Here is an 18,195-nt window from a genome sequence, read left to right on the forward strand (position 1 = left end):
TATATATGTATTTCTCTGTTTATGTCATTATTTTACGGTGGTTTGTAGCACATGAACTATGAAGTAAACACACATGATTATGTGAGATTTTAATATATACATTTACATTTTAAACAATGATTTATACTTTAAATTTTGTATTAATAAAATGTTTACAAGTTTAAATAATTGCTGATTTTTTTTTTTACTGCTTAAACAATTGAATTTGTTGCAGGCTTTATATATATTTAATTTCCAATATAAAAAGTGGTTTAAACATGGAAAATGGAGTATTGCAAAGGTAAATACAGGCTCAAACTAACCCAATACTGTCTCATAAATAATACATTTTATCTTTTTATGTAATAAACACTGTTTAAGTTGATGTTTTCCCATGTGTGCATCGCCTCCCAGCACCCTGTTTTCATCCTTCCTCACGGTCTTGCTGAGCGCCTGTGTGCTCTTCCTGTCTGCGGGATCCAGCGTCATTTTGTCTCTGGGATTCAGCTCTTGGTGCGACACAGTCACCGATGACAGCACACGTCCCTACAGGTAAAATCAAATGATAAAGTTGTCTCAGTAATAAATGTTTCAACAGATGGGTAAAACAACTTTTTATGGCCTGTGTTCACAATTTTGAGCATTGGCAATAACTTCTCTTGTCTTTCATGCTTGTTTTGTGTTCAGTTGTGCAGAGTCCCAGTCTGTCCCTCTTTACCTGGATGTTGACACGTCTACTTTCTACACAGATCTCAGTCTGGCTCAGGTAGGAGCTCAAACTGAAACACACCAACATGCCTAACATGATAGTATCTTTCATTACTCTATTGACAGCCAATAAATGCGACACATGATCAAAAATGATGAGAAAACGGGACAAGTATCAGTAATGTCATCACTGAAGTAAAAAATCTAGATGTTTCATTTATTCAGTGGAAAAGGAGACATTGATCCTGGGCATAGAATCATATAATCTCAAATATAAATAGATTAAAATCTGTTTGGTCGGGAGATTCAAGGTTTTGACCTACTTTTCTAAGTATTGCCAGATTAAACAGCTGGAGGTCTCCGAAACAAACTGATAGTTCATGGATTCAAAACTGAAATATTCACACAGTCTCTTGCAAAACTACTATATTTACACCCAACAGACTATCTTTTTTTAGCTTTTGTGAAGTTGTAGCACCACACCTTAATGAATTTTATTGCATTTTTATGTGATAAACCAACAAGAGGTAGTGATTTTTGAAGAAAAGTAATACATGGTTTAACATTTTTTATACGTTTCAGATTTCTGTCCAACATACACAGCTCTACATTAGGTAGAAACTAGACAACACCCCCTTTGTGAAAACAAGTGGTGGCAGTATCATGGATGTTTTTCTTCAAGACATTTTGTCTGTTTGGGAGAAAGGCACAGAGAATCCTGGGGAAAAAAGCCCTTAAGAGACTGTAAAAGACTTGAGATTGGGCAGAGGTTCACCTTTAAACATTATATTTATAATAAAAAAAGGGAAATCTGTGTAGCATTTCCCTCCCAGCTCAATTATTCACTGGTCTGTGTTGGTGTAGCACTGGAGTCTGCAAACATAGACATTTTCACTTTCATGGCAGCCAAATAAAACTAATTTCAAATGTCCCACAACCTTTAGGGAAAAAAGGGCAACTTAAAATTTCAGATGAATAGATACTATTGGTAATTTGTTGACATTTTTAAATAACTACCATTTTATTTCTATTTTTAGAATTTAAAATAAGGATGAAGATAAAAATTAGCAAAATTAGCAAACAGGATGGATTTATTTCTGTAAAATGGAAAGTTATGTGAAAATTAAAAATGCACCTGGATTCCAACCTAATGGCAATAAAATGAAATCTAAAAACATATTAGTAATACTTTTAGTGTCTGTCTTTGTGGAAATTCAATTCAAATACTGCAGGAATAAACTGAAAACTATTTAAAATCTGTGTTGTTATCTTCTCTACATTTAAAAATATTAGCTGGTTCTTTTTTTTTTCTTTTTTTTTTAGCCAAGCCAAAGTTATTAAAAGCCATTGTGAAATGTTCAAAGAGCCACTTGTGGCCGCAGGTTGCAGACCCCTGGTGTATCACATAGATTCCTATGGTTGAAATACCAAAACAACTCTGCTTGATACACACAATACAATGTACTGTGTACTGAGTACGTGACTCCAAACTTTCAGAGATGTTTTTGGCCTATAGTCGTGACTGTAAGTCTATCTTTGCATCTTCAGGCGTCTCTGTGGTTTGTGACGGCCCTGTGGCTGGTTCAGTCCATCCTGGCCTTCCTGCGGCTCTACCACTCCCACAGGCAGAACATCACGGGGCCTTGGCTGCACCGAGACAAGGAGCTGCTGCTGGGACACACTCCCCTCGACAGCGGCTCCCCGACGCCTCCTCTTCCCCCTGCAACCCCAAGTGTCTGCGTCTGACAGGGAGGCAGTGAGGTAGTGACGCAGCTCCTCACATTTAACGCCACCGTTTTAAACCTCATTTTGTTCATTATGACCACTCATAATGTCCACTCTGCACGTCTTACTGTTTATATGCCTCATCTTATTCAGCAGAGCCTGACCTTTTTAATTATATTATCTGCAAAGAAGCATCAAGAAACTGCAGTAGGGAAATGCCAAAGATACAGTTTGTTGTCATTATTACCTTAATTTTTCTGAGAGATGCATCTAAACAAGATTATAAAATATACAACAAAGCATGTGAATTATCTAGTTTAAAGGGAACTTTGACTTAAAAGAAAAACCTAAATGGTTAAAATTGAGAATTTGATTGACAAAATATTTGGATCATTTTACTCATTAAAACTTCAGGTGATTTTCTGCCAGCTTTACTTAAAATTTGCATTTTAATAAATTTTTTTAGTTGTATGACATTCCTACGAAGATGGAATTATCAAAGTGTGTGATGTTTTGGAGTAAGACATACTGTTTATTTCAGAAAATCTATGCTCAGCTACATGATTTTTTTTACCTGGTAACCTAAACGGCTATAAAACCAATGATTTGCAATCTTTTTGCTAAATTAGGTAAATCACCTAATTAGAACATGTTTTATATGTACGGTGGTCCTCAAACATCAGCAACACTCCTGATAAAAACACAGGTTTTTGTGATGTGTATAAAGGCTATGATAAATAATTTAGAAACTGTCTTTGAGAAACAAACGTTGTTTGTATTAATGTAACTGAAAAAGGTTTCTCACTTGACATTATCTACCTGCTCAACCTGGCAAAACCTCTCCAAATATATCAGAATATGAGGAGATCTGTTGCTCACAGCCCCCTTTGATTTTTATGTCAGATCTTTACTTTGGCTAGGCCAATCCACACCATTAATCATCCTTTTATGAAGTTGTTCTTTTATTGATTTGACTTGAAAAATAAAAACCCTGTTCACATTCAGCTTTCTAGCAGACTCTGGAAGGGTTTTGGTAAAAAGTTAATTGATGTTTGGAACAGTTCATGATTGGTGGACAAAAACTCTAGTTCCATCTTGATGCTGCCATCAACATGCTTCACATTGGTCTTTTTAATAATGTCCAATGTTATTTTTGGATCAAATGGTTTTTTTTTTTTTTTTTTTTTTTTTTTTTTTTTTTACTGTGGCCTAAAGTTCAATTGTGTTTTAATGTGACTGTTAACTCATTTCCTCACAAGGTTTAGGGATATTTTTGTCTTTTTTTGTATGTTTTACTTGAAATATGAGGCTTCAGTCTTGCAGCCCTACTCCTTAGTGCAAAACATAGAACATTGTTGTCACACATAGAGCACAACAAATGCTTGATAGAGATTCCTGCAGCTCCTTCAATGTTGCTGTCATTCTCTTGGCACCAGTTTTCGTAACGTTACTGTGTCCCTTATTTTCTTCAACAGTTTCTATCTGTTTTTACTGTGAAATGATATATATATTTATATAGTGCTGTGGATCTTTTTTCACGTTTCACCTGACTGATGAGGCCTTTGCATTATATTTTTGATCTTCTATTATATTTGTGTAAAACTGCTTGGTAAGAGACAAATAATCATTTGGCATTTTAACTGGGGTGTGTACAGTTTTGAGAGTCGCTTTGTGTAGAGACGAGCTCAAAGATGGCCAAAACAGAAGGGAATTCTAGTCTAACATTAAAATGCTGTGAGATAAATTTGAGGCAAACAACAACTGAAGTAAATAAAAGTAGTCAGAAGTCAGTCCTAACAAAAATTTCACTATAATCTCAAACTGAAAGGATTCGACTAATTTAATCAGAAATGCTATAATAGTCCAGTGATCTAATAACCAATGTTGTTCAGAACATTTACTGTGCTTTCTGTTTTATTTATTTATGTTACTGACAATGCATCATGATGGGGTTTTTGTTGGTTATTTAATAAGCATGGTTGTTTACATTTCTCCTGGAGTCCAACATTTTGCACAGTTGTGTCCTCATCAGGGATGAAAAAAAGCTTGTTCTGTTTTATTCAGATGAAGCACTGTGGTGCTTTTATTGTGAGAAAGAGCTACATGTTCATGGAAAAGGGCTCACTGTGTGAGCCTGACCTGAATGTTCTGCTGTGTGCGCACCGCTGAGCCTCTCTGCTCCTGTGACGACTTTTATGATGGTGCTGTTTGTGTGGACGGAGCTGCTCTCTGGATCTCCTCCGGTGATCTGCTTGGTTTATTTTTTTTTAACTACTTTGTTGATCTGTGGAAGCTTGGATACAGAGAATGACGATGAAAAGAAAAAAGTTTCTGACTTTTCTGAGGTTTTCTGTTTAAATTGTTGCTTTTTGTGGACGACCAGAGCTGCTGAAATGAAACACAAACAGTGGAGCTGGAAGTCTGAAGTAAAGAGAGATCAGCTGGTGTTGCCGTATGAAGCTATTTATAAAATGGTTTTTGTATTGGAATTGACTGTAGTTCTGTTTGTTCTCTCATTCATCTTCATGTTTTTGCATTTGTCCTGTATTTAAATAAAATATCTGCTCTTATGTTGTAGTTTCTTTTTGTATGTTGATGATACTAAAGTACATCCAGCAACAAAACGGCGGCCTGTGTTTACTGAATTGATGGCTACACTACATTAATCTGCATAAATAAAGTAATGAAATGATTCTATGAATTTCAAGGATCCTTCAAATTTGAGATGGATTAAAACTCAAACATTTAAACTCTTTCAGGTCTCTTCGTTTTGTGCTCCACGTGTTGCCCACAACCCCGTGGGCCAGTTTTAATAACAATGAGGTATTTGTTAAATACAGCAAAATAAAATGATATGACCTGCATGAAAATGGTGGTATTTTTAAAAATATATATAAGAATAAATGTCAATCCTTGTATTCCGGTTCTGATTAAAATAAACATGTCTGAAGAAGAACCACTGAATTATGAGGTGCACAAATATTTGTGTCAATGTTGGTAATTTACTTCTTGCCAACACTGTCAGACATTAGGTCAGTGTTGGTTTTTGATGTTTTTCTTAAAACAACTAGATTTGTTCAAAAACTGAGATGAACTTAAACGTTATATCTTCTTAGCCCCAGGGGGCGGTAATGCAACTTGAAGGAGGGCAACCGCCCGCCAATTGACTCCAAAAAGAAGACGAAGAAGAAAAAAAGCAATGTTTTGAATCACTCCCTTATTTATCGTGTTGAGTCTTTTTTCTCCCTGAAAATCCCACATCCTGGTTTATCCTGATGACTTAAGAATGAAGCTGGTGGACATTAAGAAGTTAAAAGTGGCCGAACTGCGGTCGAAACTAACCGAACTGGGTTTGGACAGTAGAGGTCTGAAGGCTGACCTGGTGGACAAACTATGGTCAGCCTCGCAGTCAGAACATGTAGAACTGCTGGAGGGCAGCTCATCAACACGGAACCAGACGGAACCAGATGAAGTTCAGGTTCGGACCGAGTCCTCATCACCGCCGGTGGTCGACGGTGCCGCTGCGCCGTGTGAAGTAGACCCGGGTAGAGAGTACACAGACACTGCCACACAGACTGAGCCAGAACCCGGTCCACCAGCGGTACCACCGGGTCCACCAGCGGTACCACCGGGTTCTGAGTGCCTTTCAGGGGCCGAGACTGTCTGCCAGGCGGAGGGCAGGCAGCTGCATTCAGATGGTCCTCTCTCTGTGGAAATGGGCAGAGGAAGAGCTTTCTATGAGTTCAAGGAGGAGATACGATACAAAAGGTAAATCCTTAATACAGTGAATATTAAAATCTACAAAGCTATGGGAGGTTAAACGGGAAAAATTTAATAAGTCAATTAGAATCCGATGTTTTTGTGATTTAAATAAATACAGAACTTTTTCTATTTTTAAATCGATCTATAGCAGTTCAACTCAATTAGAAAACGGTACTATTAAATTCTTAATGTTTTTTCCGTACCTTCTTTCTGGTGGATGTGGCTGTATTGAATTTAAACCACCAGATTCAAACTGATGTAAATGTGTTATTTAAAGTGTTTCTGACTAACAAGAATTCCTTCACGCTCTGGAAAAGAAAGGCTTGAGTATGGAAAAAGTCTTTGAGTTTCTAAACTCCATTCCTTATTTTTAATTGTTGAGAAATGTAAAGCAACATTTCTCATGAATGAGAAAGTTATTTTTCATTGATTCATATTTAAAGGTTACCTTTCATCTTTGATTTGCTTCATCACAACTTGGGTTTTTGTCAAGCTCCATAATTGTTGGCAAAAGAAGACACAAATGAACATTAATTTGAAAATTGTCCATTAAGACTTTATATACAGCTTTAAAGAAACTGCATAAAGTCTAATACAGTCCAGATTTGAGAAATCTTTTTTCAAATTTTAAAATTGGAACAGATGCCAAGAACATTTTTTCAATGTCTTAGTTTAAGGGTGTTCACACTCAGAGAACCACTTTTTAAAATCCTTTTTTATATAGTTTTACATGTTTCCGTTTTGAGTTGTAGAGGCAATAGGATGATTGAAAATAGAATTACAATTGTTTGCTTGATTTCATTTTTTTTCACCGTCCATATTCGTCTAATTTTACTATTTATAATGCTTAGAAAAATAAATCTGAGTCATTTTCTGAAATGTATGAAGGACCAGTGAGGCTTTCTCCACTCCTGAACATTTAACAGGAAGGTTTGCTCATCAGATTTGTTCAGTTTCTCTTCACACAAAGTGTTTTTAATTGAGTTACTGTGTCTTTCCAGATCCAAATCACCACAGCTTCAACAGGACAAAGGCGAGGAAGAGTGGGATGAAGATAAAGTTAGATTAGATCCATGTGAGTTCAGAGTGAAGTCAGTTTCCTTTTCTGGAAAGCTGTTAGAAACGTCGCTGATACTTTGATTGTTTCCACAGACGGCTGTCACCTCCACTTTGAAGTGAGTTCTGATGGGTCCTGTGGGCAGCCACGGTTCTGGGATCGGTTCCCGTTGCTCTGGTCCGGCTGCAGGCTCACCCACGGGGTGCGGCAGGGACGGGTGGGGTTTGAGGTTCGGCTGGAGAGGAGGTTGCTGACTGCTGACCAAGAGGTCAAGGATCCATACGAACTGAGAGTGGGCTGGTCTGTGGGCGACTCCTCTCTGCTGCTTGGTGAGGATTGGGTCGCTCTTGTCCGAACATGTTTTTTCTGTTTGTTGTGAGAGTTTTAACTGAAACTTGATGCGTTTCATATCAGGGGAGGATGAGTTTTCTTTTGCTTACGATGGACGCGGTAAAAAGGTTTCTGATGGAACCCAAGAGGAGTACGGTGAGCCTGTGTCTGAGGGGGACATCATTGGCTGTTATGCTGTGAGTTGTTTTTCTTTATATTCTTTAGTTTGAGTGGTGCTGGGATTGTTCTCAAATTTTTTATTGTTTGTGCTTCCACAACCACAGGCCTTTTCTGCAGATGGCGCTGTTGAGTTGTTTTTCCATAAAAACGGCCGTTTCCTGGGCGCAGCTTTCTCCCTGAGTGCCTCTCTGCTGCGGGGTCGAGTCTTGGTTCCTCATGTTCTCTGTAAGAACTGTTCAGTCCGATTCCTTCTGGACCACATAACCCCTCAGTGGTACCCTGGACCGATGGGATTTATGCCGCTGACAGCGCTCCCTGCTGGTCAGAGAGTACGCATCACATCGGCGCCTACCTCCAGAATGCAGTCTGAGGTTAGATTTTGGACCTTGCTATTCAGGTTTAAAGAGCCTCATATTTGTTCTTCAATGTGCACACAATATGTACTCAATCTTTCAGGCTGCATGTTTCACCTCTCTGTCCCTGCAGGTGGTGATGATGGTGGGTCTTCCCGGCTCTGGGAAGAGTTTTTGGGCTCAGACGCTGATGAAGCAGCATCCAGAGAAGAAGTACAGACTGCTGGGGACAGAAGACCTGCTCGCTTGTATGCTTGTCAGTGAAAACCCCCAATTTGTATTCATTTGAGCAATTATTTTAGAGCTCGATCCACTTCAGAGCAGCTAGTCCTCCTAACCTGTGTGTGTGTGTGTGTGTTTGTGCAGAGTGGTGGTCAGAGAGACGGCAGGCTGCAGCAGGCCTCCCAGTGTCTAACTGATCTCATTAAAGTCGCTGCCAAGACGCCTGGAAACTACATCCTCGACCAGGTAACCGAGAGCTTCACCCGAAAACAAAAAAAATTACCAATTAAAATAAAAGCTTGCTGGTTGTGTGAGTGGATAATTTAATGCAACTTTTTTTTGTGTGTTTTCCCAGTGCAACATCCTCTTCTCTGCACGTCGACACAAGCTGCAGCTGTTTGCAGGCTTCAGGCGGCGGGTGGTGGTGATCTTCCCGTCTGCCGGCGAGTGGAAAAGACGACTGTCGCAGCGTCGAATGAGCGACGCCGAGTGCATCCCTGAGACCGCCCTGCTCAAACTCCAAGGTTCAATTTACTTACTTACCTTTTTGGGAAAAAGGGTTTCAACTTCAGTTGCACACAGGGATGGGCATTTATTGTCTTTATGTGATCTTTTTGTCCCTGTTCAGACACAGCATTGATGTTGCGTTTGTTTTCTTGGCTTCAGTGAGCTGCAGTCTTCCAGAACCGCAGCCTGACCTGATGGAGGAGTTACAGTATGCAGAGCTGCCACAGGAACAGGCACAAATCCTCCTGACGCAGTACAAAGAGGAGGCTCACAGACTGCTGCCTCCTGTCATCAAACCAGACAAGAAACCCAGATGGAACAAGAGAAGACGTCACTTTCTCAGTCCTCCACCGCCAAACGGGATGCAGTGGGGAGCCGTTCATGGTTGGCATGAGACACAATGAATATTTTATTTTATTTAGACATACTGGTGCAGACTGCTGGTTAATGTTGCCTTTGTCTCTAAAGGTTGGCACAACACAAGAAGTGACATGCAGCCTTGGAGTCAACAACCAGAGGCCAGACATGTGAGGGATTTTTATCAGTTATTTGTTCAGCTTAATATAGTCTGAATTGCTTTCTGTTGCAACACATAATCTCATTTAAATATTTTTAATTTGATGTTGATAAACCAAACCAATAGAAAATTAGAATCTTTCCATGAAGATTTTTGGGTCACACTTTATTTGAAGGGGTGTGCATAAGACTGACATGACACTGTCATAAACATGACATAACACCTGTCATGAACATGAAGAAGTCTTTATGAATGTTTATGACAGTTGTCATGAAGTGTCATTCGGTAAATAATGACCCTTTTAATGCAAAGTTGCTCTAAAAGTTGCATTAAAAGTCCATTAAAAATGCCAACTTTGCATGATTTTGTAAATTATGATAATGTAATGCAAAGTTTACATTTTTAATGCACTTTCAATGCAACTTTTAGAGCAACTTTGCATTAAAAGTGTCATTATTTACCGAATGACACTTCATGACAACTGTCATAAACATTCATAAAGACTTCTTTATTTTCATGAAAGGTGTTATGTCATGTTTATGACAATGTCATGTCAGTCTTATGCACACCCCTTCAAATACAGTGTTACCAATTTTTGTTAACTGTATAAGAATAGATTTAATGTTGTATTTAAATAGGTGTGTGTGTGTGTGTGTGTGTTGTTGCTCCGGGTTGATTCTTTCTTTTTCTTGTCATTTCAGTGGAACCTGCCTTATCAGCAGCAGAACTACAACTACAGCAGAAGTTTCGGTTTCAGCGGCTACCAGAGTTACTCCTGAGGAAACATGAAACAAGAAGAACGAGGCCGCTGTCACAGTGGACTGGGATGTTTTTTATGACGATCACTGCGAAGAACAAATGCCGACTACAACACTGGAGAAGTCATGAGGCGTCCCTCATTTGAAATTAGACAGAAACGCGTTTTCTTGTAACCTTTTAAGCATTTGTTCTCCACATTCTCCTTTTTCAATGCACAATCTGGAATTGTTTTTTGACACTTCAGGCTCATCTGAAAGGAGTATTGGTCCTCTGATGCTCCTTGGGAGGTAGTTGCAGAGCCATAATGACCGCAAGCGGAAAGGGAATCAAGTAATAGATGTGATACAAAGATGTGGCAGACAGCAAGCAGTAGCAAGTAAATCTGTGCTTATAAGGAGACCAATGAAACCTTAATGATTCTCCAGAGTCTAATGGTGGAAATGCCGTGATGAGCAGTTGGATGCAGATAAATGAATACATAACATTGCTTATATGTGCAACACTGAATGCATTTGTATAACAAGCAGCTATTGTGAATTTATGCAGGGTTTTACATTTTCAATACCAGTTCCGTTAATATATTTATTTTTCTATGCATTTGTTAGTTTTGCATTTTTAGTACTGAGGGATTTCTGTGATATTAAGCTGTGACAAAACTCCGAACCTCATGATGCAGGTGGGCTGGTGGAGTTTATATACAAACCTGCTGAAAAATGTGTCTTCTAAAAATCTATCCCAGCCAGTTTTTTTTTTCATCACGGGAGAGGTTTGTCTTAAAAACAAGTCTTCTATAGTTACATTTCTGTCATCTTGAACAGCTAAATAGGCCTAGAATGTGGTGCATTTTAAGTGGCCTGTACTTTTATAGCGCTTTATCGAGTCCAGGGAACCCTGAATTGCTTCATAATACATTCACACATCGATGGTTGTAAGCGGACGGATACAGTGGTAGAAAACAAACTAATTTAACGGATTGGGTGTTTTCATAATAGATGTAGTACTTGATTAGAAATCTTAGTGCTATGAAACTTGACTTCCTGAAACTTGTGCTGGAGAAATGCCCAACAAACATTTGTTGTGCGTTAGAGAAGCTATAGGCTACACAATCGTAGGTGTTAGTTCTGTAAGCGCAGTGATCTCACCAGGTCAACTTGTATGGAATGAAAGATAAAGGTGCCTTGTTTATTTTTAATATCAGAAACCATTCAAATATATTCACAAAAATCCCTAATGCTATTCTTAGATATTTATTCCTTTTATTATTTTATGTAAAACAAGAAAATCTAAAATTGAAGGAATCAACCAGCTTCTAGAGTCTTTACCTTGACACTTCTTTTGTCCTCCATTTTTCCAGTTCAATTTCTAACTTATCATGGTCAGCTAGAGGGACTGTGTCAAAAAGCAGCCAGAGTCGAGAAAAACTTGATCCAGACCACCTTAAAAGGTTACAAGAAAACGTGGCTCATTGGAGGCAAAGTTGAAAGAAAGGAGGGATGGTTTAAAACTTTTGCACGGTGCATTGCGATTAATGTTGCACGCTGTTTTGTACAATCAAAGATAGCTGGGGTTGTTTTTCAAAGATGAAATGATGAGAAGTTTTTCAAACTTTGTAAAAGATTTTTATTGAAAATATTTTAACCGTCTTATTTTACAAAGAACAGAGATTTGACACCACTGCTGGTCTCCGAGTGCTTGAGGTGAATAAATTTAACTGGTAAACTTTGTGCTCATCTTTCCTCGGTTTGGTTTGGCTTGGCTATCCTGGTTTCACCACCTGATAAAGCAGCATGGCTCCTTTAGCGGAGGGACACATCTCCGACCACAGAGGGCTGCTTCTGTTCAGCTGCATCACCTCCTGCAACACAAAACACGACAGAAACGACGTCTGTAACCTGCCCCGATGCTGAAGCAGGAAATCACGCCTCCGACTTCAGAGCTGAACTGACCGTTGTGCTGAGGAAGACGACGTCTGTGGACTCGCTGGCCTCGGCTCCTCCTTTCCAATACAACGTTCTGACTTCATCAGAAGACAGAGAGCAGCTGAGGACGCAGAGACGGAAGTCACTTAAAGTTATCAAATGTTTCAGACGTCAGGTGATATCTCACATCACAGAAAACACTTCCTCTTAAACCTGCTCTGTTTTGATTATGATTTGATTGTAGCTTTAAGATATATTTTTTTTTTACCTGGATAAAGAAAGGATAATACCTGATGTAAAACTCTGAGCTCGGGCGTCCAGCGCTGGTGTTGTTGAGAGCGATGCCCATCAGGACAGGAGCGCCGAGGCTGCTCAAAGGAATATTTATCTGCAGGCAGAACAGGTCGGGTACAATTAAGAAATATTGTCAATCTGATCTCCCTTCTGGATCAATAAACTACATTTGAACTGAACTGAGAAAAGGACAATGAAGAGCCACTGTCACGTTAAGAGCTGATTTGAAATTGAAGTGTTCTTATTTTAAACATGAAGCAACAGTGACCTCGTCCCTGATCTCAGCGCAGATAGAGGAGAACAGCTCCGAGACGACGGCGTCCGGCCTCTGCTGCATCATGACCAGACTGATCTGCTCTTCACCCGCCGCCTTGCCCAGACGCTCACACACCGCCTGAAGACAGCAGCAAACACATGAAGACCGACCACAGACCGAGGGTTTAAATTAAACATCATTACTCTTTAAAGGTCACCTTTGGCTCCGGGTGGCCGCCGGGAATGTCCAGCAGCCCCCCCGCCTCCGCCACCTTCTGGCTCCTCCTGATGAACACCACCTGACCATCACATGTGCACAACACGGCACCGACGCCCAGGGGCTGCGCGAGCAGAGCCAGAGGGTCGCCAAACTCCTGCCCACGGCGGCGGAGCTCTGCCACTTCACCAGACCAGTTTGTTCCCAGGTAGTCCTTGTAGCAGGTGAGGCCCAGCCTCAGTGTGAGAACAGAACCAGGGCGATGTTTTGGCTGTGATATCTTCTGACTGTCTCCTCCACCATCTTCTGTCTGAAGTGTACAGCCGTTAATAAAGTCCCCACTGTGCTGAGCTGCGTCACCGGCCTGCTGCTCTCCACAGTCAGACTGAAAGCAGCCGAGGTTCTCTGGAGAGTCCAAGCAGAAGGAATGTAGCCTGAATTTGGCTCCGTTAAAAAGCCATGGCTCCTTGGAAAGCCGCTCGGTCCAAACCTGGTTTATGTGCTGCTCAAGAAGAGGATCTGTCTGCCTGTTGAATCTGAGGGAATTATAATCCAGAATTTACTTTCATCTCTCAAAGAGTTATTCAACAGTTCTTCAAGAGTTATCAGAGGTTTTTGGTTTTCATAGGTCCATTTATAAAATATGGAACAAACTTTGTCGTAGTAACAGGCTTCTGGGAACAAAATGTCTTAAGATCCAAGTTAAAGTTTTGTTCTATGTATCAACACTGGTTTGTGTACTATTGTCTTTTTAAGGCTAAACTAACAAAATTTTGCCAGGCCTCCTTTGTAAAAGAGTCTTAATTTCAATTTTGACTTCTTGCTTAAACAAAGGTTGAACAAATAAATAAATAAAAATAAGCAATCATAGTAAATTCCTTAACAAATAGATAGTTTTTATAGATAAAACCTGGATACAAGATGGCTTTTAAATGAAATAAAAAAAAATGTTTTTAACTAAGAAAAACTAATTCTATATGAAAACACAAGTTGTTTTTATAAAATCATAGATTTTACCAAAACATACTTTAATGAAATAAGACCTTGAAACAAGTTTAATGAAAAAAATCCTACACTTGCAGCTAAAAAGATACTTAGAAGATACTTTGGAATGAAAAAATAAAACATTTGTATAAGACTACCTTCAAACTAAAATAAATCATATAAAAATATTAAATCTACCTTTATGGACATTTAAGCTTAAAATTGGATGAAAATTTTTTTAACCTACTTTATGCAAAAAAAAAAAAAAATTATCTAGGAGACAAAATACTTTTCTGTGTAAACTTCTCATAATAGGTGTTACAACATTTAATTTCCTTTTTGGATCAATACAGTGTTTTGAATTTAATTCAAGTACTTTTACTTAAAAAAAAATCTATAATAAAAAAATACTGTTATATAAAAAATAGGAATTTAAATAATAAAAAAATATTATTGGTCTAAAAGCTTCTGACCAGGACCCATTAAAAAAATAATAATATAAGAATAGCTTGCTGCTCAGAAGCTAAATATAAGGAAATAAAACATGACATTTACAAATCAGTAAAGATCTGAGTACCTGTCTGAAAGCTCCACCTGTACTTGGTGCTCCCGCAGCCCGCTCCAATGTGCACAGTCCAGCAGAAGACACACTTCAGGGTCCATCATGTTTACTGTGGATGATCACTGGAGTCCACTACTCTCTCTCTCTGAGCCCAACCTGGCCCTTTAACCGGTCGTAATAATTATATGAAGACAATGACGTTTTGGATCCTGGTGAGGTTAAACCTAAAGACAAAAAAAATCACGTGTAAATAATTTTAAAGACGTCAGGCAAAATAACATATGTTGGTTCACTCATCGTAAGCAAACAGAAACACCAAGGACAAACAAATCAGAGATTATAAAGCTGGATGAAAGTAATACCTACGTTTAGATCAATATTGCATCTTCAAGAGATAAAACGAGTTAGAGTTAGAAATAGAAACTAATTAGTGGCTTTTCCCACTGAACAGAGTCCAAATGTGCATGATTTGGTTTTGTTTTGGTCATCAAAGAGAATGGGAGATTGTGTGGGCCAGACTTTTGTGGTTCAACAAATTCCACCAAAGAGTCATATTATTTTTCCGATTCTGATTATAACTCTTAAAACATCTATTAATTCTGGATGAGTGCCACTTATTTGCTGTTCAGATAACTTAAGAATCTTAACTTTTGTCCATGTACCTGTTTTTCCTGACTCAGTCAGGAAAAACAGCTGTGTCACTGTATCTTGAATCACTGCACTCTTGCATTAGCAATTATTACCCGCATATCGCTGAGCTTCAAAGTATTTTTTAGATGCAGACATTCTTGCTGAGGATATAGCAAAAAAGTATTAACATTGCAAACGTTTACAGTTTGAATTAAAACTGTAAACGTTTTAATTCAAACTGTACGGTTTGATTAAACCGTACAGTTAATCAAAACTGTACGGTTTGATTAACGTATATAACAAATTAGTCTGAAACTGTTAAGATAATGTAGTTATTTGTTAACAGCTTTTGCTGATGACTGTATAATCAGTGACCCCTTCCACAGATGCACTTCATGTTGCTCTTTAACCTACAGAGGTGCAAGGTGTGGTTTAATGTTAGATTCGTCTTCTTTAATATTTTAAACCAATAAAACTTAACAAAACAACGATCTGACGCTAACGGTGACCTGATATAGGTCACCGTTAGCGACCTATATCAAGGTTTAAAAATGTATTTTAGAGTTTTAGCTCACTTTCACTGGATTTAAGCAAATAGTTAAATGAATAATCATCCTAAGCAGCACCAAAAACACAAACAACACAGTAACAATGAAACGAAATATTGGTAAATAATGTTATTTAACAAATTTAGCATGCAAAACATTAACTAGCTTACCCTAAAAGTTATTTTAATAATATGTTTCACCTGCTTGGGCAGTTTTGTTCCTGCTTCCTTTCTCCAGACTGAACTACCTTTCAAAACACTAGTCGTTTCTTCCTCTTTCCCCGAAATCTACGTCAGATGTCAGAAATATACTCATTACCACCACCGCGTGGCCAGACTGTAAAATTACAGTTGATTGTGGAATGGAATGATTAAAATTGTATGTTTTTGCTCAGACAGATCGCTTATTTATGACAACTGACATGCATGTCACTATTATGTTATGATCAAAATCAAATGTATGTGTCCACTTAAGGTAATCGCAGGGTTGCCCATCGTGGAAAAGTTAGGGGCGTGTTTTTGCTCTGTTTTCCGTCAAGTTGCCCAAGTACATTTTTTTTGGAATTTTCAAAGTAAACATACAAAATTTAAAAAAATAACACAAAGATTAACCATTGTGGTAGGTTATCTAAAATTGTACATTGTGTTCCTCTTTGATGTTTCTAAAAGCATTTATTTTCTCCTTTAAAAAGAGAGGAATTATGTTGTCATACATCTCAGAATCATAGACAAACATTTTAAGGCATTTAATACTATTGCCAGGACTTATTATTTAGACCAATAAACATTAACTATGAAAAAATATAGGTTATTACATTGTTAATAAATTGCTTTTTGTGACAAAAAATTGTGGTAGTGACGACAAATATTTCTGTTCTACTTTTTGTTCTAGTTACAGTGTAAACGCTGGTCGCTGGTATAAACTGTCTGCTTTGTTTTGAAATTAAGCTTCATTTCCGGTTCCCGTTATGCTAGTAGCTTGATGTATTGGAAAACTGGAGTGTTACGAAAGTGATCTCATTTGGTATGTCACCTTTTGTCCCTTTTATCTTCTGCTTATATATTGATTAATAGTTATATTTCACGTCTAACAGAGTAATAGAAATAACCACTGATGTTACCATCTAACAGCAGAGTTGGTAGACATTTAATGCTAGTCTGGGGGTTAGCCTTAGCAACAGAACTAAGTGTTCTTCCTGTCAACTCAGTTTGTATTTTGATTGACAGCAGGAATCATTTCTTATAATTTCAGGAGAGGAAACAACAGTTCAGTAACTATGTTTGTTACTCCTGAAATCGCTTCCTGATACAGTGGCTAGGCTGACAAGTTGTGGATTTCAGTAGCTGTTTTGTGATTGTTCTCAACCCTTTGTGTGTGTTGTTGTTTGCAGTCATCTGCTGACAGATGTGTTACGGCTGCCCACCTCGACAGCTTCAATGGAAACACAGTGAAAGGTAAACACTGAAAATTTCTCAATTAAATTGCTGGTTGGAACCATACAGGTGTGTGTTTTCACAACATCTGGTTGTAAAGGCATTAGCAATGTTTTCACCATTCAGTCTGGAAAGGATGATAAGAATGTTTCAGAACTATTTAACATCTATCGTTCTGCTGTGATGACAATTATTCTGAATTGTAAAGTATTTGTGACCTATTTCTATCTTTCCTGGAATGGACATCCAACCAAATTGATTCTAACGCCAAACTGTGCAAAAAACGTCAATTATAATGTTTTATGTGGCATGTAACTGTCTCGTCTCGCTGAAAACAACATGGCTGAACAACGTAGATTTGCAAAGTTATGTGCAGCAGAATGGCTGAACAGGAAGGGAATCAAGTCGTTGCAGCTGCCCAATCAAAATCCAGACCTCATCTTGATTTGAGAGCTGATGTAGAACCTTGAGAGAAATGTGTAGAAACTATTTTCTACAAACCTTAAAAGACTGAATCTTCCTCTAAAACGATGTGAGAAATTGACAATGTTACTGAAAACAACTATTAAGAATTATTGCTGCTTCTGCAAGCTGTGGAATCATGGGGTTTCTTGAGTTTTCTCGACATTACTTTATCATATTAGCTACAAAGAAAGATTTTCATCTGTTAATGCACCAAAATATGAAGAACAAGACACAACTTCAATTTGTGTCTTGTTCTCCATTGTTGTTGTGGCCTTTGAGCCAGGCCATAACAGGTGCCTTGTGCATTTAATGATTTGTCTCTTCATTAAACAAGAAATAAGCACATTTTAAATCGCTGCTGGGTTTTATGTCTGTCCTTGTTACAGGTCAAAGTTGAATATTTTTCGTCATGCAGCTGGAAGCTCAGCTGCGACTATGTCAGAGTTGTATTTGGTATTACAAGAGCGGACTGCGGATGCTGTCTCTCAGCTCTGCACAAAGGCAAGTGGATCTACGTATGTGTATGTGTGTGTGTGTTCTATGTAATCCGTTCAGCTTTAATTGCCAGCTTGTTTTTGAGAAACTATCTTTATCCCCGCAGAAAAGCTGCAAGCTACTATGACCTGTTGGGCGTCAAATCGGATGCCTCCGTGGACGAAATAAAGAATGCTTTTTTTGACAAATCAAAGAAGGTACTTCACTAATAAAACTCTGCACTTAACCAGCCACAAGGGGGCGGCGTTTTTTAAGATAAGCTAAGCTCCTAATTGTTTTCACATGGAGCTTCCT

The 18,195-nt window shown here is 38.5% G+C and overlaps 3 protein-coding genes and 1 long non-coding RNA gene across 5 annotated transcripts in view; 3 read left to right on the plus strand and 1 right to left on the minus strand.

Annotated features, from left to right (window-relative positions):
- LOC103471456 (transmembrane protein 179) overlaps positions 1-4,982 on the plus strand; it is a 6,614-nt gene extending 1,632 nt beyond the window's left edge. The window contains exons 2-4 of the mRNA XM_008420469.2: positions 394-531; positions 667-745; positions 2,236-4,982. Coding sequence (XP_008418691.1) covers positions 394-531; positions 667-745; positions 2,236-2,433 — 415 coding nt within the window. The 3' untranslated portion in view covers positions 2,434-4,982. The remainder of the gene's footprint in view (positions 1-393; positions 532-666; positions 746-2,235) is intronic.
- A 552-nt stretch (positions 4,983-5,534) lies between these two features.
- si:ch211-107m4.1 (heterogeneous nuclear ribonucleoprotein U-like protein 2) lies at positions 5,535-11,823 on the plus strand. Its single transcript, XM_008420466.2, has 11 exons — positions 5,535-6,180; positions 7,176-7,249; positions 7,327-7,560; positions 7,646-7,758; positions 7,846-8,112; positions 8,228-8,350; positions 8,461-8,562; positions 8,672-8,840; positions 8,983-9,207; positions 9,292-9,350; positions 10,042-11,823. Exons 1-11 carry the CDS (start codon positions 5,699-5,701, stop codon positions 10,117-10,119), a joined length of 1,926 nt encoding a protein of 641 aa, XP_008418688.1. The 5' UTR covers positions 5,535-5,698; the 3' UTR covers positions 10,120-11,823.
- Positions 11,696-15,866, minus strand: nudt22 (nudix (nucleoside diphosphate linked moiety X)-type motif 22). 2 transcript variants are annotated; one of them, XM_008420467.1, is made up of 7 exons: positions 15,709-15,866; positions 14,346-14,554; positions 12,786-13,320; positions 12,581-12,706; positions 12,309-12,406; positions 12,046-12,139; positions 11,696-11,954 (listed from the first exon to the last, which is right to left on the minus strand). In XM_008420467.1, the coding sequence occupies exons 2-7, from the start codon at positions 14,432-14,434 to the stop codon at positions 11,856-11,858; spliced, it is 1,041 nt and encodes a 346-aa protein (XP_008418689.1). In that variant the 5' UTR covers positions 14,435-14,554; positions 15,709-15,866; the 3' UTR covers positions 11,696-11,855. The 2 variants fall into 2 exon arrangements, with proteins under 2 accessions (XP_008418689.1, XP_008418690.1); XM_008420468.1 differs by having other exon boundaries at positions 15,679-15,866.
- Positions 15,867-16,440: 574 nt separating this feature from the next.
- LOC103471453 (uncharacterized) lies at positions 16,441-17,907 on the plus strand. Its single transcript, XR_001776982.1, has 3 exons — positions 16,441-16,531; positions 16,899-16,962; positions 17,793-17,907. It is a non-coding gene; the product is annotated as an uncharacterized LOC103471453 (long non-coding RNA).
- The last annotated feature ends 288 nt before the right edge of the window (positions 17,908-18,195 follow it).

This window comes from Poecilia reticulata, linkage group LG10 (assembly GCF_000633615.1).
Source record: "Poecilia reticulata strain Guanapo linkage group LG10, Guppy_female_1.0+MT, whole genome shotgun sequence".
In the NCBI taxonomy this organism is placed as follows: Eukaryota; Metazoa; Chordata; class Actinopteri; order Cyprinodontiformes; family Poeciliidae; genus Poecilia; species Poecilia reticulata.

Coding starts and splice junctions, on each gene's coding strand:
- si:ch211-107m4.1 (XM_008420466.2), top strand. CDS start 5,699: ATGAAGCTGGTGGACATTAAGAAGTTAAAAGTGGCCGAACTGCGGTCG. Junction 8,351..8,460: donor ACCTGCTCGCTTGTATGCTT/GTCAGTGAAAAC, acceptor GTGTTTGTGCAG/AGTGGTGGTCAGAGAGACGG. Junction 9,351..10,041: donor AACAACCAGAGGCCAGACAT/GTGAGGGATTTT, acceptor TTGTCATTTCAG/TGGAACCTGCCTTATCAGCA.
- nudt22 (XM_008420467.1), bottom strand. CDS start 14,434: ATGATGGACCCTGAAGTGTGTCTTCTGCTGGACTGTGCACATTGGAGC. Junction 13,321..14,345: donor CAGGTGGAGCTTTCAGACAG/GTACTCAGATCT, acceptor TAATTCCCTCAG/ATTCAACAGGCAGACAGATC. Junction 12,707..12,785: donor GCGGCCACCCGGAGCCAAAG/GTGACCTTTAAA, acceptor TGCTGTCTTCAG/GCGGTGTGTGAGCGTCTGGG.